This window comes from Fusarium musae, chromosome 8, assembly GCF_019915245.1.
Source record: "Fusarium musae strain F31 chromosome 8, whole genome shotgun sequence".
Classification (NCBI taxonomy): Eukaryota; Fungi; Ascomycota; class Sordariomycetes; order Hypocreales; family Nectriaceae; genus Fusarium; species Fusarium musae.
The window spans coordinates 528,171-551,838 of NC_058394.1; the positions used below are offsets into that span (position 1 = coordinate 528,171).

General features: G+C 31.4%; 6 protein-coding genes across 6 annotated transcripts; 2 read left to right on the forward strand and 4 right to left on the reverse strand.

The window, feature by feature from the left end:
* Positions 1-348: 348 nt before the first annotated feature.
* J7337_010405 (uncharacterized protein) lies at positions 349-1,986 on the forward strand (the record flags this gene model as incomplete). Its single annotated transcript, XM_044827990.1, has 2 exons — positions 349-661; positions 719-1,986. 2 exons carry the CDS (start codon positions 349-351, stop codon positions 1,984-1,986), a joined length of 1,581 nt encoding a protein of 526 aa, XP_044676544.1.
* Positions 1,987-2,491: 505 nt separating this feature from the next.
* Positions 2,492-3,997, reverse strand: J7337_010406 (uncharacterized protein; the record flags this gene model as incomplete). Its single annotated transcript, XM_044827991.1, has 1 exon — positions 2,492-3,997. One exon carries the CDS (start codon positions 3,995-3,997, stop codon positions 2,492-2,494), a length of 1,506 nt encoding a protein of 501 aa, XP_044676545.1.
* Positions 3,998-4,252: 255 nt separating this feature from the next.
* On the reverse strand, positions 4,253-5,637 carry J7337_010407 (uncharacterized protein; the record flags this gene model as incomplete). The annotated part of the gene is made up of 2 exons (XM_044827992.1): positions 4,253-5,302; positions 5,356-5,637. 2 exons carry the CDS (start codon positions 5,635-5,637, stop codon positions 4,253-4,255), a joined length of 1,332 nt encoding a protein of 443 aa, XP_044676546.1.
* Positions 5,638-5,672: 35 nt separating this feature from the next.
* On the reverse strand, positions 5,673-6,932 carry J7337_010408 (uncharacterized protein; the record flags this gene model as incomplete). The annotated part of the gene is made up of 5 exons (XM_044827993.1): positions 5,673-5,740; positions 5,797-6,093; positions 6,262-6,469; positions 6,528-6,728; positions 6,756-6,932. The coding sequence occupies 5 exons, from the start codon at positions 6,930-6,932 to the stop codon at positions 5,673-5,675; spliced, it is 951 nt and encodes a 316-aa protein (XP_044676547.1).
* A 203-nt stretch (positions 6,933-7,135) lies between these two features.
* Positions 7,136-8,412, reverse strand: J7337_010409 (uncharacterized protein; the record flags this gene model as incomplete). The annotated part of the gene is made up of 4 exons (XM_044827994.1): positions 7,136-7,285; positions 7,475-7,598; positions 7,743-8,090; positions 8,162-8,412. The coding sequence occupies 4 exons, from the start codon at positions 8,410-8,412 to the stop codon at positions 7,136-7,138; spliced, it is 873 nt and encodes a 290-aa protein (XP_044676548.1).
* Positions 8,413-21,621: 13,209 nt separating this feature from the next.
* Positions 21,622-22,368, forward strand: J7337_010410 (uncharacterized protein; the record flags this gene model as incomplete). Its single annotated transcript, XM_044827995.1, has 1 exon — positions 21,622-22,368. One exon carries the CDS (start codon positions 21,622-21,624, stop codon positions 22,366-22,368), a length of 747 nt encoding a protein of 248 aa, XP_044676549.1.
* Positions 22,369-23,668: the final 1,300 nt, after the last annotated feature.

Consider the following 23,668-nt stretch of genomic DNA (forward strand, 5'->3'; position numbering starts at 1 on the left):
AGGTTGGGGTGCCTATGTTCATCTAAGGATTTAGCTGAGTAAAGCATGCTGGTGGTTTTTCGTAGAGCGCACACACAATTGTGATGCGGCTCTGCTCTTGTCTGCCTGTCAAGGCTATGTTCGTGGAATTAAAAACGCCCTCCGCAACTGTGGATGAGGCAAACAGTTGGCGTTATACATACTAATAATACACCACCAACCCATACAATGAAACATAATTAACCTTTGTTCAATCTCAAACCTTCAATAAGCTTCAATTGGAATCTTCAAGTCCACAGTGTTTAAAGGGGATGAACGACATCGGCGCCCTGTTACAGAAGTACCCAAGACCTTACTAATAGCGGCACGATGCTTTCGGAACTCTCAGTACGACATCGTTGGAGGCTGTCCAACAGTGAGAGCGACGAGTCGCCCGCCCCAGGTTTACACAAACGTTTCACCAAACGCCTCTCGCATTTCTGGAGACGCAAACGAGACAGATCCGACGCCAAAGTGGCTGCAAAAACAAAGCAAACAGGGGATACCCCATCAAACAATGGAAATGATGATCGCAAGTCAATTGGCCAGCGAGTGCCCTACAAAGCCCTGAGCCTGCTTTTCAAGTCAGGCTACCCTGTACCTGACATCCTGGCCCGCGCGAGGCTGCAGTGTCAGCAAAATGGTAAATAGAAAACAACTTTAGTTGTGTCGAACCTGTCATTGACAAACAGATAATTAGTTCTCTATACGCACAGTGGCCATCTGGGGGGTTTTCACCCAGCCTCGCGCACCGGCCCGTTCCCGACGTTGGGTCTTGTCCCTCAGAAGCTAGACATTTCCCCGGGGGATCATCACAGGGCTGCTGCTGGGGGTCCCTCTAGTCACAAAAGGCCACCAGGAAGCCCTGGCAAGTCTGGCAGCAACAGCAAGAAGCCACGCAAGGAGAACAAACAACCCGCCGACAAAGCCCAGAATGGCGCAAATGGTGACGGTGCTGGTGATGATGACGACAAAGACCATAGCGACACAGATAGTGACAACGACGAGGACGATGAGGGTGATTCCGGCCGCGATGGGCCACGTTATCCGCTACCCACAGGTTCCCACGAACGCAAAACAATTGCGTGCCCATTCCACAAGTATCATCCGGCTCGGTACTGCAAATGCAAAGGTCTCCGCATAACGTCCATCAGCTATGTTATTCAGCACATCGGCAGAGGCCACGTATTGAAAGAAGTGAGGATGGACGTACAGGAGACCACCTTTTCAACGGACGATAGTCCCACTCGACCGGAAACGACGTCAGACCACAATAAGATCGTATACTATTGTCCGACATGCCGGTATGAGTTCCATGGCCGTGGGGCTGATATCAGATGTGAACGCCACACAGATGCAGGATGCAAGACAAAAAGCATTGCGGATACGGGCGTTTTGCTACCGGCAGAGTTCAAAAAGCTCAAAGATGAGGTCACTGCAGCGTCTGCCAACGATAAATGGGACAAGATATGGAAAACATTATACCCAGGAATACCGACACCAACCCCGTACAATGAGGCAGAACCTGTTGCTCCAATTGCAGTTGTTGCACAGCCACACAACCCTATCCACCATGGCCCGTTTCCCGGAGCTGTCAATGAACCCTACCACCCTGCTCCTCCAGAAGATCTCGCTCAGCAAGTACCGAATTTTCCGCAAAACCCTCAGGATTATTTGAGCGACGACCCATTTACCGACATATTTCATAATTCCTGGGGTATGGTGAATGAGTTTGGAGACGTGAACCATGCTCCAAGCCACATCCCGAACCCCGCACCGCCTGATTTGCGGATGACCAGGCCAGTGCCGCTGGACCTGACGCAGTGGTCTATGCCGCCAACACAAAATCCGTCGTTTCCAAATGAGGCCTGGAAAAACTTCGTCGTCTGTCGCGTCTGTGGCAACGCTGGCCATATGGCTCGCGATTGTCCCGTCCGACACCAGAACAACTTCGGCGGTCCTCAATAATTGAAGTTGATCCTGAGCAACATTATGTCTTATTCTTCATCTGAACATATTTCCGTGGTTTTCTGCGTTTTTAGGAGTGAAAAGTGGGGCACTTGAACAAATACATAAAAAAAAAGAACGGCATTGGCGTTGCAAACATATTGAGTTCTTGGGGGTTTAATAATGATATATGATGGGTAACTGAAGCGTGAAAGGAGTTGTGTGAAATTGGGAACAGGTTATGAGTATGGTTCGCTCTAATAACATCATTGTTAAGGTACTTTGTGGCCGCATAGCGTTGGATGGCACCCAAAGCATTAAAAGAGAATTAGTTAGACGTCAAGTGGAAAGATCAAAAACAGGATCGACATGTTACAGTCGTTTACCGTGAACTGTTGATTAAAATGGGGTATAAGAAATGACAATGAGTTTATATGGTAGAAGTTAAAGACGGATGATCGTTCTATAACTATCAGCTTGCGATGTTTCAGCGCCCCGGACTCTCCCTCTTCCCTACCGGTTCTTCTCATATACCGCTTTCCTGCTCTTCTAGATAATGGTCCCTAGGCTTATGGGGAAACGCAGACATGTACCGCATCAAGTCCCTAGCATCCTTTACATCCGGCGGGTAGGCCTTTCTGTTCTCAAAGCCAACGTCATCAAGAGTCAGCTCTTCAAGAGCACGTGTAAAATGCGGTTTCATTTCCTTAGATACCAAGTGATCGTAAGGAGCTACATCGTGGCAATCATGCAAGAGCTCCGTCCAGTCTGCCAGCTTCTCCTCTTCTTCATACGATACCCGCTTATCAATGAACTCACGGAACAATGGTGAGCGAATCTCGTTTGTTATCTCTCCATATATATCGGGAGTGAGTTCTGGCTCAAGACGCAGGAAGTCATCTGGTTCGTTGCAAACAACCAGTGCTTGAGCGATGAGTTGTTTTAGTTCAGGCATGAGGCGGAATAGCTCCATGTAGGTTGTTGGATCTGCCTGTTGGGGGTACCAGATGATGCGTGGCAGGTCGTCTTTGGAGATTGGCTGATTGTGCTTGAACCATGTGAGGTCGTCATTCATGATGAATCGTGCATGGACAAACTTTCGGAGCACAGAGAGATGTGGCTGCTCGTAGCACCACCTGGCGAAGAGGGTGTTGTGATAGATGCCACGCACTATGCACTGCATCTCACCATTGATAGTGTGAGGTCTTCGTAGTCGGGCGTAGCGGTCGATGTTTCCGGTAAAAGCAGCCATGAGAATGAGTATGTCTTTGTCAATCGTGGGTAAATGTCGTGGCAATGGAGCATAGAGGAGGCTCAGAGTGTCGCTCGGGATAGGCCTCTCTTCTATTCGCTTTCCATCCGCTCCAAGACACCAGTCCTCGGCGATATCGAATGGCGGAGGGAAGAATTCGCAATGCAGTGGCTGTCTCTTACTCAGTGAAGACCTCGCGCAGGTGTCCCCGTTGAGACAGGCTCCGCCCTGGGGCTTATCGAACAAACAGAGATTGTAATCGTCCATGACCCGGTAGAGGATGGGCGCATTCATCACCAGTTCATAGATATCCTTCGAGACAGGTAAATTGTCCCGAGCCTCTTCCGCGATGGAGATATCAGGGAGAATATCGAGTTCCTTGTAGAGTTCCACATAACCTCCAACCGCACAAGCACGGCCAACTTGGTAGCGCATCAAAACTGTACGATGGTCCTTCAGGAGTTGCCGCAGAATGCCTTGACCGGGAACATCGGGGTACCAGAAGCAATACGGAATGTCTTCTGGCTTCTCCATCACAGGCACTCGGCCACTCATTATATCCCTAGCGTTGAAAGCTCTCTCGATGGAATGATGTCCCGATTTGCCCCTGATTTCGAGAGCAAAGCCATCATGATGTCGAATTCCGGCTACAAGACATTTGCATACGAGCTCATGCGGGAAATCCTCAGGAACCGATTCTCCACGTATGGCAGCTCGCAGCACGTCAAATTTCAGTGGGCGGATGCCGTCCCGCAGGCTTTCGAGCTCCTCGATCAGCATGATGGTGAAATATGGAGAAGGAAATTATTTAAAGGACTAAGAATGAGAAACAGGTCTCGGTTTATTCAACTTATAGGTCCAAACAAGCGGTGTAATATGGCAGAATCACTCTTAACTCAGTGACTCAAGATTGCGTGTTGTCATTCTTTCGAAGTCCAGGCGCGGCCATAAGCGCAGGCTATTTGCCCCTACATACTCTGAGCACTTACAACCACGGCTACTTAGAGTCTGGCTATTCTACACTTACAATTATATCTAAGCGATAGAGCATGACTCGCTCTTCTTCAAAAGACCCTGCACAATTTTGTCCTTGCGCCGGAACTCTGGAGAAAATGCCTCGAGCTTGTTGCCCTTCAGAGCCCGTCGAGCATCGGCGGCATCCTTGAAGGCCTTTCTGGGGCCTTTAACCTTCACGCCCTTGGAACCAATGAGCATACCAAGAATGGCAAAAGGAGCAGACGCTGGGTCTTCCACGATATCGACAATGCTAAGTGCAGCGCTACCAGCCTCGCCAATGATAAGTGCCGCTCGGGCAATCATCGCCGCACCACCGAGAGCTGACGCAGCTGATCCGGCGAAGGGAATGACTGCGAAGACGATGCTGAGGATATTGAGGACCAGTTCACGTGTCTTGGTTTCCTTTTGCTTCTCGCCAATCTCCTTCACCTTCTTGATAGACTCAATAGCGTCTTCTAGCATAAAGACAGGCATGCTAAATGCTGTGACCGCATCGTCAGTGGAGGCGCCGAGATCCGCATTTAGCGCATCAATATACGACTTGCTGAGGAGCTCGGAAAGCTCGTCAGTCTTGGGAATAGCCTCGTCGATGATGGACTTGGGGTTAGGAACATCGATCTTGCCAGTGTCTTGGATGCGACGCGGGTAGTTCTTGTGCATAGTGAAACCTGCGTGTGCCTCACAAGGGCAGATTGGACCAGCAGCAAACCGGCTGGGCTCCTTCTCATCAACATCGCGGACGTGTGGACCGTTGGGGCAGATACAAACGTCATGGTCTGCATAGTCCTTCCACTCCACCCAATTCTTCTCGATTCCATGATTTGCAAGAAGTGCCTCGTAAAACCCCTTCTCGTCGCGCATCTTGTACGTGACAAATCGTCTGTTGGCAGCTTTAGGAGTACCAACTGGGACACTCAGCTCAACCTCGGTGCAAGGACCGGACCCTTTACTGTTCGGCGCAGTCCACTCACAGTCCATGTACTTGTTGCCTTCGCCGGACTTTACCTTCATGAATGTGTCCAACGCTGCGTCGATGCCCTCCTTGACCCAATCAACATACCATTTGAACTGTCGCCATGTCAGCGAGGAGCAACATTGAGAACCCAGCCATCATGTCTTACCTTGTCATCATATCCCTTGGAGACCTCTTTGTAGTCCTTGACGGCGACTGCTAGTTCTTTGGACAGACTACCCAAGATGTACGGAGCAACGCAGCGACCGGACGTGGACGAGGGAATGTCATCAACAGTGTTGTACTTTTTATTGCACTTAGCAAAGCTTCCCCAGTCGGCATCGTCTTCACCTTCGTCGTCACCATCAACGTTGTGAGTATCAGCCCACTCTTCTTGAAGATCGATCGCCCAGTCCGATGTGCCACCAAAGTTAAGACTCTGCCGTTTCATGTTAGCATTATCGCCCATCTAACCTCTGGTAGGGATCATGCCTTGTACTTAGCAGTTCGTCCTTGCTTGGTTTTGTCACTCATATAAGCGACCCAGTTCGTATCTAAATCATGAGCGTAATTAGCGATGACACTTTTCTAGCGTTGAGCATGTACTTACCATCAAAGATCATATAATCACTGTCCGTAGTCGCATCGTACCACTTTTCAACATCCCCCGAATGCGAATGAATGAGAGCTTCAAGCTCTGCGTTTGAGATGTAACCAGCGGTGTCCGTGCATTTACCTTTAGCGGCACCCGACTCGGGGCCAGTGAAACTACACGTTGGGCCCTTGCATCTAGCGCTACTCATTTTGAAAGAGCACCCGTAGCTAGAAACGCCGACCACAAGCTTCCGAGCTTCCACTCCAGCCTTTGTTACCATTGCAAGAGAGTTTTCCGTTCCAGTGAGGTTGACTAAATCTTGATTAGCTTCGAGGTTGCGATACAACTGGTAATGTATTACCGTGAGATCTGAGACAACTGCCTTTGGGACACCCATCGCTTGCCCAAGCACTCTCGTAATCCCATTGTCCTAGTAATATGTGAGCGGATATTTGTAAGCAGAGATGCTGAAAGTCATACCGTGAAGGTCATATGTCATGTATACTATGTAGTCGACCGTTCTAGAGATGGCAGCAATGGGGAATTGCTTCAGATACCAGAAAGACGCGGGTGCAGCGATTGAAAGCGACTTGTCGGAAGGTATCATGCTCTTGACAAGCTGCAGAAACTTGAGATAGTTTGCGGGCTCATCGGGGCTGCCTTTCGGGATGTCGGGGAGATCGGGGGCCTGCCAATTGAAGGTTAGGAATTCGTAGTCCATTGGGATAGCTGTTGGAGGCACTTACACCTGGGTACTCCCAATCGAAGTCGACACCGTCAAGGTCATGATCCTTGACAAAGCGGACGACTTCGTTGGCAAATGCTTCGCGATTGGCTGGTTTGACTGCCTGGCGTAGAATGGCGTATGTATCCACGCCAACCGAGAATGACCATCCACCAAAGGCAATGATACTTTTTATGCCCTTCAAGCTTTTGAAGTTCTTGAACTGGCCATATATATCCTTCACACTTACCTTGTAGTCGCTGGTGATGTTTGCGAAAGCAAAGTGCACGTGTGTCCATCCGCTCGTGAACGCAGAAGTGATGGTCCGGACATCCATATGCATACAGGGTCGGTCTTGATTCCAGGACTCGTAGTAAGCGATCTTTTTGAAGGAGTCTGGGGCCTTTTCATTGTTGACGATCTTCATCCCACAGTTGGAGATGCAGCCGTTTTCTCCGGCTTCGATGTACCCGGGTTACCCGTAGTCGATTTGGAGATAGTGCAATAGTCCTTGGTTGTTCCTGTAAGGAGGGTACCTTCGTCAGTTCGCTCTAGGCTCCATGGGCAATAGAAAACTCACCACACTGTCCCCAAATATTGCAACAAGCTTTGAGGGGACAAGGATTCAGATCAGCAAGCTTTTTGCCACCAGTTGGCATCTTGGTTCCTGGCTTCATCGGTCCACACTGGGCGTTCGAAACTGGTGCTGGTAATGGAGGGTTCCCTTTGCTCGTACATATCTTCTGCCCCAGCAATAGATTCTTGCACCCGTTCCAACCCCTAGGATATCAGTACCCAGTATTCCATATGATTGCAAGACACTCAAACTCACCATGTTTCTTTGTTGAACTTGTCCAGGTCAGAGATTTTGAGCCCATTGAACGCCGCGATAGATGAACAGCTTTGACCTTTCTGAAAAACACAAGTTAGTTGAGTCAGATAAACGGGCGAATGAGACGAGTGACAAACATCAACGTCATGTGTTGCACATTCACCATTGGCCTTCGGCTTTGGCCTGATGTCAGGAAGCGAACCAGATGAGCAGCAGACAACCTGTCCCTCCATAAGCGTAGAGCATAGCTTCTTGTTGGAGCTGTTGTTTTTGGTGAAGCCGGATGGACTGTTACCACACTTCGTAGCTAGGCTAGCACAAGAATCACCAGAAGCAACACGTATGGTTCTGCATGTGGCTCGATTGAATAGATGGGAGTGAGAGTGAGAGTGGGAATGGCCGTACGAGTGTGGATGGGAGTGTCGCTTAGAATGAGAGCTAGGATAACCTAGAAGTCTTGTTGTTATATCCAGATGGTCAATGTCTTTTGTTCCGCTGGCACCTGAGATCGCAGCACAGCTGGCTTTGGCCCAAGACTTGACCGCACGCTGGACGAAAACAAGATTGCCATCGCTGCTACTAACAAGACCAATGGTGTAGTCAGAAGTACGGTTGCCACCACAAACCTGAATGATGTTCCTAGAAGCTTCGGTCAGTTCGAGGCTACTGCTGGCCGCAACCGAAAGTGCCGATATAGTGCTGTCGACGTCAACAAGCGCTCCGGTGTAAATACCGACCACGGTTCCGTTGAGACTACCAATTAGAATCAGTGAGAAAAGTACTCAAACAAGCTTAGCGACTAAGGCCGAGAGGAACAAACGTACTAGCTAAAGAAAATATTTCCCTGATCAGAACTGGTATCGATTGACAAGGCTCTTGCTTGAATCTTCTCAATTGATGCTGAGACATGTTGCTTCTCAACGGGAGGCGACCACCAAGCACTCTGCGCACTCAAGATGGATACTCCAACTGCCGCGGGCGCCTCTTGAATCTGCTTAGTGCTTGACTTGGCCGTATTGGTAGCAGTACAAGCTCTGATCTTAACGATGGTCTCAGGGTCGTCCAAAGGATTCATTATGGAGAAATCGAACATCATTGGCTCTTCACAATAAGATAAGCTGTCAACCGAGTTGTAGACAGTCCAATCGCCCGGTACGGTCCCATCACATGGTGTAGGGCATAGCGAATTCTCAGGAGTGAGCATCGCAAACTCGGCCCTTACGACGGCAGCTCCTAAGAGCAACGCGGTCGAGATGTATGGGCACCGCATCGCGATTTGCAAAAGAATGAGAATAAAAGAATGTCTTGAAGTTGGTTGATGAAGGAAAGAACGGCCCGAGAAAAGCCAAAGACTGAGAAAAGAGACCGAAATTGAAAGAATTGGCGGCTCTGTAGACAGAATGTTTCTACTGGGAACCCAGAGGATTTATCGCACTATTATCATGTGTACTCCGAACTCGATGACACCCATGTTCTACCTCTTTCAGGTGCTTGTTTGAGTCCAAAACTTTCGTGCCCCTGTTGTCGGCAACATATACTAGCATGGTGCTGGGACATCACATATGGCAGGATGCATGCTCACCAAGAAGAGTTTTCACCAAGCCCCGGCAAATTCCAGGGTATTTCCACCAGCACATGTTAAAATTATGTCGCTGGGCTCAATCACCAGGACCAATTACCAGACTGGATTTAAAAACCTCACCGTTATCAGATGCTAGTGCTGGATGTGTTTGGTGGAGGGATTGAAAACATCAAGGGTCGCATTATCCGTGTAGTCTTGTAACGTAATACCTCCCACTGCCGAGCCCATGATGACCAATAGCGTATTGACCAGGACAGTCTCTTCATTCACAGGCGGGGCGGCCCGTGAAAGAGCCAGGTCTCTACCCGCAGTCGTGGAGCTAATGCATACTACACCAACATCCGCGAGCCTCACTTCTACAGTAAGGGCAGGTAACGTAAGTCACGGGCCTAACTTATCGATTTGGTAATATCGTACCATATCAGGGGCCACCAGACCCTGTTGGAGTGGGATTCAATCAAACGATGCCTCACCGTTTTCAAAGGAACTCTTGTTGAAGTGTGTTGGTTCCGATGATACCTGTCACTATGCTAAAGCAATTATCAAATGGACGCGTTCATAAAAGCGTTGGATACTGGGGAGCCAGAATTCTTGAGATCTCGACTTTCGTTTCTTGGAAGTACTACATGCTCTTTAATTCATTCTATCCCATCTCTCCTTAGGTATTTCCAGTTGTTTCCTCATTCTTTTCAGCTCCATTGCTATTACACCTTTCACTCCTTTGACGGAACTGTTTCAATTTTTCTATCATCACTATAAGGCTCTCTTTAACGTCAGATATAGGGAAACCGGCCACCCCTAGAAATGTTATAACCTAACTTAGGAAAGGCGCTTATATTATATAGGCCCTTACTATTTTTAACTAATTAATATATAACTTATAATATTCTAAAGGTAACTATTATAAGCTATATATTAGACTTATAATTTAACTTATAACTTACTATAAGCTTAACTTACTACCTTATAAGCTACTATAATATATATATATATATTTATTTAATAATAAATAAAACTTAGCTTACTAGCTATTAATATATTTATTTAAATAATACTTCTTTACTTTAATAAGCCTTATATATACTATTAACTATTAAAAGATATAATAAGTTAATATACTTAATATAATACTTTATATATTTTATAAATATAAACTTAATATAGACTAGTTTACTTATTTAAAAACCTTAATTATTATATATTAATAGCTTTTATTTAAATTATTAAAAAGATAAAATATCTCTATAGTAATATATAAGGTATAGCTAATAAGGTCTTATAATAAGAATAATATAATATAATACTTATTTTTTAATATATTATATATAAGGTATTATATATAATATTAAAAAATACAATAACTTTAAAAGTAAGTCTTAAAGTTATATAGCGCTGCCTTTAACCTTATAATCTAACTAAATAAATAGCCTTAATCTATAAGTATAAAAAGATATTTTCCCTAGCTTTAGCAAGTTAAAGGCCTTCTCTATTATTACCTAATTAAAGTAATTAATACTAAAGCTCTAACCTTAAAGGCCTAATTCTAAATAAGCTAGAAACTATAAAAACTATCTAAAAATACTATACTATATAATTAGTATTAATAGCTATAACTATCCTATTATAGCAGTTAATACCTATATAAATAGTAATTTAACTAATATTAATAATTTTAATATTAATAATATCTTTAATTTATATACTTTCCTTTAATATTTAAATATTATAAGTAAAAACCTACTATATATTAATAAGTTAATACTAATATAGTAAGTTAATCTTATAATCTTTAATTATATTATAAGGCTCTTAAATATATAAAATATATCTATTATACTAACTATTATAAGTAAATTAAGGGCCTTAAAAGACCTAGCTAATTACTTAAAGTAAGATTAGGACCTATTAATAAAGTAATAGGCCTTTATTATAGCTATTAGATTAAGTAGTAGTAATAGCTAATACTAAGTATAATTTATAAAATTAAAATATATAGTTAAAGTAATTAAATTAATAATATAAATATTATATTATAGGAATTAAGGGCTATTATAAGGTAAAGGAAAGGAAGTAAAAAGGAAAAGAAAGGTAAAAAGGTAAATTATAAAATAAAGGTTTTAATATTAAAAGAAAAACTATAAATATTAGCAGGCTAAAGCTAGCTTAGTAAATTAGTAATAGATTAGATTAGGTTATAAGGTAATATAAAGTAATATAAGGAATATAAATTAAAGGTAAATATAGCTAATAAATACTTAGGTTATTTAAATTATATTATATTTATATTAAGTAATATTATATTATTAAAATATCTAGTAATACTAGCCTAGCACTTCCTTATATTAAAAAACTACCTAATATAATAGAAATAATAGCTAAAATCTATTAATTATATAATACTATTTATAACTTATAAAACTATATTAATAATTAAAAGATATACCTAGTAATTAATAATAATATTAACTTTTAAAGAGGAAGAGATATTAAAGAAGCCTTTAAGCTACTTAAACTAGAACTATTTAAAGGATAAGCTATAGATATAATCCTATTTTTAACTTAAATAAAAGGATACTTCTATATATTCTTAATTAAGCTAAATACTACTATTAAAAAAATACTTTTTATTATATTACTAATTTAAAGAAGTACTAAAGATTAGTTTAAATATATTTTTAAAGATTTCCTAAAGAATTAAAAAAATATATAAAATTAAAAAACTTAAAATATCTTTACTAATTAAAATAACTTTAAAAGTAAACTTAAAGATAACTTTAAAGTAATTAATAAGAAATAATAAATAGCTATTAAAATTATAGTACTTAAATAGACTTATTTATATATTATATACTTTACTAAATTTTAATAACTTACTTCTAAAACCCTATAAGATAATAAAGCCTTTATAAAAGTCTATTATAAAAGATTAAAAGAAAAAGTTAAAGATAAATTATATAAGGTAGATTAACTAAATAATATCATAGAATATATTATAATAGTAATTAAGATTAATAAAAGATAATATAAATATAAAAAAAAGAAAGTAAGTAAAATAAAAAGAAAAAATAACTATAACTTATATTACTTTAATTAATAATATAATAACTAAAGTAATTCTTAAAACTAACGATAATAATAAGGTAATTACTATAATAATACCTTATATAAAATATATTTAAGACTTATATCTTTAGAAGCTATATAACTTAATAATAGTTAAAATAAGCTATAAAATATATCTAAGTATAAATACTATAATTATAATTAAATAAGATATATAATATAATAATACTTAGAATTATAAAAGCTAAAAAACTTAAATTAAAGTAAATAAACCCTAAAACTAACCTAGTAATATAAGCCTTAAATAGTATAATAAACTTAAATACTAGGAATAATATAAAGTATATATAATATAGTAATAATAACTACTTTATATAAAGATAATATACTAAAATAAAGATAGAACTTAAATAAAAGAAGCTTTATTAAAGAATTATAAAACTAGTTCTTAATATATAAAAAAGTAAATATAAATAAGCCTAATAAAAAGACTTATAAAGAATAAAATAAAATTTAATAAAAGTAATATTTATAGAAAATAATAAATAAAGAAGAATATTATAAGAAAATAGCTAGATATAAGAAAAAGAGGAAATAGAAGATCTAGGAAGATAAGGAACTAAAGGAATAACTAAATACTTATTAAAAATAATAATAATATAAAAAGAAGCTTAATAAAAAACTTAAAGAAATATAAACTTTAAGGATAATAAAATAAGGAAGTTTAATTACTTTTAATTAAGATAAATAAAAAGAAACCTTATAAATTATTAATAATATTTTAATAAAAATTATACTTAAAGTAATAAAAAAAGTATAGAAAATTAAATATAAAGCTAAAGACTAACTTTATATTTAATAATATAAAAATAAGTAAAGTATAGGATATAGGGGAAGTATAGCTAGATAAATAGTATAATACTTTTACTATAAGGATAAGGAAATTAAGTAAAAATAGAAAAAAGAATATAAGCTACTTTATAATAAAAATAGAACTAGAATATACTTAAATTATAAAGACTTTTATATATAAAAAGCTAGGGAATATAGAAATATTAATAAAATTAGTATAATATTAGTAAAAGTATATTATATTAATAATACTATAAACTTAAAATATAAAGAAAAACTATTTAATATAAAAGATAATATATAAATACTTCTTACTTATAAATAATATTAAAAAATCTTATAAGTTTTATATAAAAACTATTAGTATAAAGTATATAAGTAAAAAAAGCTTAATAATAACTATTTCCTAGTTATAATACCTAGAACTTTTAATAATAAACCTTATTTAAAGTAAGAAATTAAAAAATACCTATCTTTTATATAATATAATAACCTTAAAGTACTAGAACTCTAGTTTAATATAGCTTATTATTAATAAATCTATAAAAATAAAGAATTACTTAATAAAATTAAATAGTCTTAGCTTATAATTAAAAAAGTAAAAAAAGAATTTAAAGTAATAACTTAAAGGAAGTATATATACTTAAAGAAAATACTATTAATTAATAATATTAGTTTAAAAAATATAAAAGAACTATAAGGATAATAAGAAGTAAATAAGCTATATTTAGAAAATAATACTAACTTTAAGAAAGTTAAGGAAATTTAAGAAAAATAGAAAGTAATTAGTACTTTTATAAGTTATAAAAAAGTAATAGAAAAAATTATATATAAAAAAGAATAAGAAAACTATTATTACTTAAATAAAAAGGGATATATAAGATAATATTATTAAAGCTTATATAAAAATAAAAAAAGAGAAATTATTTAATACTTAATATTACTATATTATAAGCTTAAAGAAATTATAGAATTCTTTAAGAAATTATATATTATTAAAGGAAAGCTTACTAAAAATTAAAAAAAAAGATAGTAATAATAAATATAATATAATCTAGAACTTAAATAAAAATAAGAAAACTTTAATAAATATAAGTATATTAAAAGATATATAGATCCTAAATAGTACTATAAAGATTAATTTAGAGATATAGTATATAAAAAATAAATAATAAAAAAAGAAAAATATAAAAACTATTTTAAAACTTTAATAAAATAATATAAAAAATTAAAGAAATAATTTTAATAATAATTATTTAATAATAAAATTTTTAATAATTATATTAATAGTAAAGGATATTATAATAATAAATATAAAAAGATATATAAAAATACTTTAAAAAAAGTAATATATTATCTATAACTAAGCTATAAATAAGTATATACTATAAATAAAAATAACTTAAATTAATAAATATACTAGGAATATTATATATAGTAAACTTAATAAATAGCTTAGTACTATAAGTTTAGATTAAAAAGAAATAGCTAAATACTTAAATTAATTATAAAGTAAAAAGAAACTTTATTAACTTATAAATAGTTATAAAGCTATAATTATTTTAAAAAAAGAAATTATTACCTTATCTATTAATTAATATAAAAAAATAGCTTTTTAACTATAATAATAGTATTATTAATTAAAAGACTAATTATCTTAAGATTATTATTAAAAAATAAAGTTAATAAGTAGATTTTAATATTATACTTTTAAAAAAAGATATATATATAATTTTAAATATAGTATAGCTTATATAAGAAAATCTATTTATTAACTAGAAGATAGGCTAGGTTATATTCCTTAATAACCTTAATAATAATAAAGAAATAATTATAATAAATAATAAAAAATCTTAAACCTTAACTAAAGAGAATAGTATAGGTAAATATAAAATAAAGTATCTATTACTTCTAAAAGGAATATAATATAAATATAAGAAAGGTATAAAATATAAAAAAGAAATCCTAAGCTTTTTTAAATAATAAGATTTAAAAAAAAAAGAAATAAATATAAAGTTAAGCTAGGATAAACTTAATAATATTTTAAAGTAATATTAGATATATAATAAGCTATTTAAAAAAGAATTAAAAATAAAGATTTTTAAATATAATAAATAGAACTATAAAATTAATCTTATAAATAATAACTTACTTTTTTAAAAACTTTATTTATTTAATTAAAAAAAGTTATAAGTTTAAAAAGAATATATTAATAAGATATTAAAAAAAAGCTATATTAAAGAATCTAGCTTATTAATAATATTAGTAATATTCTTTATATTAAAAAAAAATAAAAAGGATAGACTAGTTATTAACTATAAATAGGTTAATATATATACTATTAAAAACTAAACTTTACTTTTATTTATTATAGAATTAAAAGATTAATTATAAAGTAAAAAGATCTTTATATTTTTAGACTTTAAAAGAGTATATAACCTTATTTATATTAAGGAAAGAAATAAATAAAAAATAGTATTTAGAACTTAATTTAAATTATTTAAATATATAGTAATGCCTTTTAGCCTTATTAATATATTTATAATATTTTAGTAAATAATTAATAGTATACTTTAATAGTACTTTAATATTTTTATAATATATTACTTAAATAATATTTTAATTTTCTTAAATAATAAAAAAAAATATATAAAATATATTTATAAAGTTTTAAAAATACTATAAAATACTAAGTTATTAATTAAATTAGAGAAAAGTTATTTTTATATTATAAAAGTAAATTTCTTAAAATATATTATTATATTAAGTAAAATTAAAATAGAATTAAAAAAAATTATAGTAATAGTTAATTAAAAAAAACTTAAAAATATAAAAGAAATATAATCTTTCTTAAAAGTAATTAATTACTACTAATAGTTTATTTAAAGATTTAATAAAATTACTAACCTATTAATAAAACTTATTAAAAAAAGTAAACTATTTAAGTAAAATAATAAAGCTTAAAAAGCCTTTATATAACTTAAAAAAGCTATTACTAATAAACTAGTTTTAGCTATATTTAATTTAAAAAAAGAAATTAAACTAGAAATAGATATATTAGATTTTACTTTAAGAAAGTAAATTAAATAATAAGATAATATAAAGAAATTATATTTTATTACTTTCTATTTATATAAGCTATATAAAGTAGAATTTAATTACTTAATTTATAATAAGGAATTCTTAATAATTATTAACTATTTTAAAAAGTTTAAATATTACTTTATAAAAAGTAAATACTAAATTAAGGTCTATATTAATTACTAAAATATCTTATACTTTATAATAATATATAAACTTAATAAATAATAACTATATTATATAAAATACTTATATAAATTTAACTTTATAATTATTTATAAAAAGAGATTAAAAAATAAAAAAGTAAATATAATTAATTAAAAACTAAATTATAATACTAGTATTATAAAAATAAAAAAATAAATATTAAAAATAAATAAAAAGAAAGAATATTAATTTATTTAATAAATATAAATATTTAAATAAATATAAGTAATAACTATTAAGGAAATATTAAGTAAGCTTAAAAAATTTATATAAGAATTTTATAAATATTTAATATATAGATATTAAAGAATTACTAAAACCTTAAAAAGATTCTTATAATATAAGTATTAAGTTAAGTAACTTATAATAAAGAAAGTAATTAAGTAATATAATATCTATACTAAAATAAAAGTATAAAAATATAAGCCTTATAAAGAACTATAATTACTATTAATAATAAAAATATTATAAAGCTTAATTATAATAGACTTTATTACTAAATTACTATTTTTAAAAAAACCTTTAACTAAAATCTTTTATAATAATATTATAGTTATTATTAAAAGATTTATAAAATTTTTAATTTATATATTTTATAAAGAAAATATAAATATTAAGAAAATAGCTTATATTTTTTATAATAAAATAATATAAAAATAAAAACTACCTAAAGAAATCCTTATTAATAGAAGTATAATATTTATTAATAAGTTTTAGTAAGTATTAATAGCTTACTTAAGAGTTAATTATAGATTTATAATAGTATTTAGACTTTAAGTAAATAGATAAATAAAGTAAATAAACTAGGTAGTAGAATAGTATTTATAATATTATATTAACTATAAATAAGATAATTAAGTTAAAAAGTTACTATATACTTAATTAGCTTATAATACTGCCTATAATAAAAGTACTAAGCTTATACTATTAGATACTAACTTTAATTATATATTAAAAGTATATTATAATATATAAAAAACTAAAATTATTAACCTTATAGTAATAATTAAAAGTAAAGATTTAAAAAATATATATAATAAACTCTAAATAAAACTAGAATTTATTAATAAATAAATATAATAATACTATAACTTTAAAAGGTTAAAAAGACTAACCTTTAAGGAAAGAGATATAATATACCTATTTATAAAAAATATTACTATAAAATAACTAAATTATAAGCTTGATTTTAAGTATATTAAACTATATAAAATTATTAAAAAGATTTCTAAAAATAACTATAAGCTAAACTTACTAACTAGAATTAGACTTTATAAGATCTTTTATATTATATTACTTAAATTAGTAGTTAATATAATTTATATTAAAATTAGTAATAAACTAAAAAAAGTTAATAGACTAGAACTTTATAAAGTAAAAGTAATTAAAGAAATATAAGTTAAAAATAGAAAAAAGAAATACTTAATAAAATAGAAAGACTACCTAAAAAGTAAAAATATATAAAAACTACTTAAATACTTTATTAATACTTAATAATTATTAAGGGATTTTTATTAAAAATATTAATAAAGAAAATCTTATTTTAATTAATAATATTAAAAGCACTTACTAACTATACCTTTATAATAGTAAAAGACTTAATATTCTTAATAGCTTTAAGCTTATTAAGAGTTACTATATTTTAATAAAGTATCTTAAAATTATACTTATTTAATTATTATTTTTAATAATATAAATATATTAAATAACTTAAATACTTATTTACTTACTATTATAAATTTAGTAGTTTAGTTTTAGCTATTTCCTCTTCCTTTTTAAGATAATACTTTTTAATAATAAAATAATTAACTAAATAGTTAGTAAAAATTATATAAAAAAGAAATAATTATAAACCCTTAATAAAAATAATGCCTTTTTTATTATACTTATAACTATAATAGATATACTAAAAATAGTATTTATAACTAAGTAAAGCCTAATATTATAATTTTTAAGGTTTATAGTAACTATATAGTATAATAAGAAAACTAGTATTTTTAATTAAAATTACTTATATATAATAGTTATAAGTAGCTTTAGACTTTAATATACTATTAGTATTGAAATAAAGGGATTATAGTATTAAGTTATACTTATAAAAATAATATAAAAAGAGAAATAGGTAATATAAGCCTTAAAGATAAGATTAATAAAAAAAGAAAGATTATATTATAACTTAACTTAAGAAAGGCGCTTATATTATATAAGCCTTTACTATTTTTAACTAATTAATATATAACTTATAATATTCTAAAGGTAATTATTATAAGCTATATATTAAACTTATAATTTAACTTATAACTTACTATAAGCCTAACTTACTACCCTATAAGTTACTATAATATATATATATATATTTATTTAGCAGTAAATAAAACTTAACTTACTAGCTATTAATATATTTATTTAAATAATATTTTTTTACTTTAATAAGCCTTATATATACTATTAACTATTAAGAGATATAATAACTTAATATATTTAGTATAATGCCTTATATATTCTATAAATATAAACTTAATATAGACTAGTTTACCTATTTAAAAACCCTAACTATTATAAGAAACTAGCTACTTTTAATAAAATACTAAAAATAAATAATAATTAAGAACTTAATTAAATAACTACTATTATATTTTTTTAATTAAATAAAATTTATATTAGTAAATATTTAAATAAAATTAAATATAAAAATTATTAAGTTTTAATTTTTTAATATAATATAATATTTTTTATAATTATAATACTTTTTATATTTATTTATAAGCCTTTAAAATTATTAATACTTTTATAAATTTAGTATTTTTATTATATATAACTTTCTTTTTTTTTTTAAAAGATATTTCTTTTATTTTACTTATATTATTATAATTTCCTGTTTTTAATATTTAATTATAAAGTTATAACTATTTAATTAACTTCTAATCTTATAAAAAAGTAGCTTAATAGCTAGGTTATTAAAAATAATACTTAAGATAGCTTTAAGGACTTAGTAAAGCTATATAGATAATTAAGAAGTTATAAAAAAACTAAAATTCTTTAGCTTAGCTAGAGAAATAGCTATAATAATAAGAGCTACTATCTTAAAAGTCTAAGTAATTATTAAGTTTATTAAGACTTTTATTAAATTAACTAGCTATAATCTAATTACTTTCTAGCTAGCTAGGGTATTTAACTTTATAATAGCTTCTTTCTAGGCTTTATTATAATTATATAAAAAAGTAATCTTACTAATATAATTTAAATCTATAATAAAAGTAAGATTTAAAAGGAATTTTTAATATACTTTTTTTAATAGTTTAAAAACTATAATATTTAATAATTAAAAGATATAAAAAGTATATATTAAAAGGAAAAGTATAAATATATTATTATTATAATACTTAAATAAAAAGTTATTAATTATATAACTTTTATAATTATTAAAGATTAATAAATAAAGTTCTTTAAGATTTTTAAGCTTTATTAATAAAATAAATACTATCTTTAATTAAATTAATATAATATAATTATTTATCTAGCCTTTCTTACTATTAATAAATTCCTAGTTTTTTAAAAAGTCTAATTTCTTTAAAAAATATTATTATTAAATTATTTTCCCTTTAAAGATTACTAAAAGTCTTAAAACTTTCTTTATTACTAAAATATACTTAAAGATTATAATCTAAAACCTTAAATTAAGCTAATAAATAAATACTAACTTCTTATCCTTTAAACTAATAAAAAAACTATTTAGTCCTATCTTTTTTATTATATTAACTTTATTAATATTATATCTATTTTTTTATTTAACTATTTAAATTACTAGTATTAATAATAATATAAAAAAAGCTTTAATAAGTTTAATAAATACTTTATTATATTAATTAAAATCTATATACTTTTTTAATAAAGTCTTTATTTCCTTATTTTTATTTATAAAAGTAAATAACTAGTATTTTCTAATACTTTTTAAAAAACTATTATTAAAAAAGATAAAATATCTTTATAGTAATATATAAGGTATAGCTAATAAGGTCTTATAATAAGAATAATATAATATAATACTTATTTTTTAATATATTATATATAAAGTATTATATATAATATTAAAAAATATAATAACTTTAAAAGTAAGTCTTAAGGTTATATAGTATTACCTTTAACCTTATAATCTAATTAAATAAGTAGCCTTAATTTATAAATATAAAAAGATATTTTCCCTAGCTTTAGTAAGCTAAAGGCCTTTTTTATTATTACTTAATTAAGGTAATTAATACTAAAGCTTTAACTTTAAAAGCCTAATTTTAAATAAGTTAAAAACTATAAAAACTATTTAAAAATATTATATTATATAATTAGTATTAATAGCTATAACTATCTTATTATAGTAGTTAATACCTATATAAATAGTAATTTAACTAATATTAATAATCTTAATATTAATAATATCCTTAATTTATATACTTTCTTTTAATATCTAAATATTATAAGTAAAAACCTACTATATATTAATAAATTAATATTAATATAGTAAGTTAATCTTATAATTTTTAATTATATTATAAGGCTCCTAGATATATAAAATATATTTATTATATTAACTATTATAAGTAAATTAAAGGCTTTAAAAGACCTAGCTAATTACTTAAAGTAGGATTAAAACTTATTAATAAAGTAATAGGCTTTTATTATAGCTATTAAATTAAGTAGTAGTAATAGCTAATACTAAGTATAGTTTATAGAGTTAAAATATATAGTTAAAGTAATTAAATTAATAATATAAATATTATATTATAGGAATTAAGGGCTATTATAAGGTAAAAAAAAGGAAGTAAAAGGGAAAAAAAAAGTAAAAAGGTAAATTATAAAATAAAGGTTTTAATATTAAAGGAAAAACTATAAATATTAATAAGCTAAAGCTAGCTTAGTAAGTTAATAATAGATTAAATTAAGTTATAAGGTAATATAAAGTAATATAAAGAATATAAATTAAAGGTAAATATAGCTAATTAATACTTAAAGGAAACTATTATATATTATAATCTAGTTTATAAAGTATTAGACTTATTAATATAAGATATCTTAAGTTAGCTTAAACTAATATCTAATCTCTTAAATACCTTTTTTAAATAGCTAAAAGCTTTTAATTAGGTTTATAAGCTTATTTTAGTATTATAGTACCTTTAATCTAATCTTAAAAGGTAAAATAGTTAATACTATAAGCTATAGTAGCTTTATTTATAGAAATTCTATTTATAATTATTTAAAAAGTAGTATTTATATCTTTTTTAATAAATTTTATTATTTTAAATTAATTAATACTATTTATAAATCTATATAATTAAAATTAATAGAGTTATAAATTAATTAAGATATTATAAATTAGGTAATTAGGTTAAAATATAGGTAGCCGGTTTCTGGGGGTGGCCGGTTTCCCTATATCTGACGTTAGGTTTAATTCTTCTTTTCTTCATTTTCAATGCTTTAGCAGGTGGCATTCGTGGCGCGTATGAGCGTATGTCCATCTGGTACGCCTATCAAGCCAACATTGATCTTCTCGAAGGCAACCTCAAAGGCACGGACAAGCTGAATGTCAATAAGCTTGAAATCTGCCCAGGAAAGTCCGGCAGTGGTCGTCATGGTACCATGACCTTCGAGGAATTTATCCTTTTCACCAACAGAGATGCAAAAGGTGTTGTCCCTGCACCACGGAGGGGTTGGAATCTGCCACAAAGCAGCCCAAAATACTACGACAGGACAGCTCAAAATCTTGTAGACAAGAGGGCTATGTCACATAAGTGGTATGGAACTCGCGGCATCATCAAGAGCGCCGGGAGTTACGTTAATGTTCTTCCCGCGGTCAGCGGGGCTCTGTACAAGTTTGCTCAATCGCTCCCTGGGGACAATATCAGCGTCCGGAATTCTAGACTGTGTGTTGAAAAGGTCGTTCAGACCCGTCAGGTTGACTACGATTTGTACCGCATCCCCGCTATGAAGGCCAGCGCCGAGTTCAAAGACATCAAGATCGAGCCATATGAGCTTGTGTTGGGGACAAAGAAGGGTAGCTCAACCGCTGTACTTGACCTAGATGCTGTTGCTGCAGACAACAACCTCAACGCTGCCGCTTTCCAGCAGAAGGTTAATGATTGGGAAGACAATGTGTTCCCCAAGGATCCCATTTATGGACTGCATGCAGAAGGACATGCGGGATCCCTCAGAGCTTCCAAGCAGGCTCTTAATTTGGCCAACACAGGAACGTGTTAGGAGAAGACCACCTTAACTTTTGGATGCTTGGTGGTGGAATGGGAGTTGATGGGGATGTTCCGCCGATTGTTGAGGTGAGGATAGTGGTGGCAAGATATTTTGGGTCAGGCTACAAGCGATGGCAGCTGGAGGATGTATTATTTGTCCTTTTAGAAATTTGCCTTTCTTCGATCTAGATCCCAGAGTAAGAAGGACTTTATCCTACTGTTGAGGCAGCAGACCACATGACGATTCAGATCTGAAGGACAATAACAGTTATTGTCATGCATTTGAAAGACTTTGGCTGACCGCTCTGTGCTGTAAATGTATAATCTGCTCTACAATCTCGTCTCTCATTTCATTCCCCCAAATAGCTTATACTGGCCTTATAAAGCACGAGAGGCATTTCAGTCGCTGATATAATAGTAGGAGCAAATATTTACCATCTATAACCGGTATTTAACAACAACAACTCTTTTCTGACCCTGTGAGGCGTTCGAGGAACCACCGGAGCCAAGCCAGGAACAACTGGATTGCAACTTGGTCAAATGCAGAGTCTTTCAGGGTGGATTAATATCAACGGCACAGCAGCCACGAGTCTCACGATCTATGAAGAGGTCAAGGGGCCCCAGTTGCTTGAGTGGCACTAGAAACCTGGTTCTTCATCGCTTGACCTTAACCTTACTTATTTAGGTTATTGTTGGTTATGTCACCTCCTCGGGCCATTTGAGGCTAATGAACGGGACGGTGGGGACATTTGTGCTTTGTCGGCTCCATCTTAAAGCGGACAACAAGGATAAGGATCTTCAGGGTCCAGAAGTGCAGGAACAGACCCAGGATCTTCCCAATACTCTCAACACAATATCCATGTGATTCAGTTTTTTTCAATCTAGGGGACCTTCGCAAGAGCTTGCCGTTCGTGAAAGTCATTTGTTGAGCACTTTTTCACCTTTGGATGGGAAAAAACTCATCTCTTGTGACTAAAATCCCGTCAGGTTCTTGGTCTGATCATCTGCCAGTTATGATTCATTGTGTCATCGATGTGGAACATGTAAACTCAGATCTTCCGAGAGATAACCAGGTTTACTCTCGTGAAATGGCTAGTCTTTGTGACGACCGAGCATGTGTGAGAGCGGGATGTCGGGTCCCAGGCTCCGCAGGAAACACCATATGTTGTTAATTAATAACTTTGTCAACAGGTTATAAATCTGCTATGTTCCATCTCTACCCATGCATTGTAAGAATCTCAGGCATCATTTGAAGTCCTCCAAAATGATTCTTAATATCGCAAGTCTTTGTCTGCTGGGAAGTTTCCATGTCG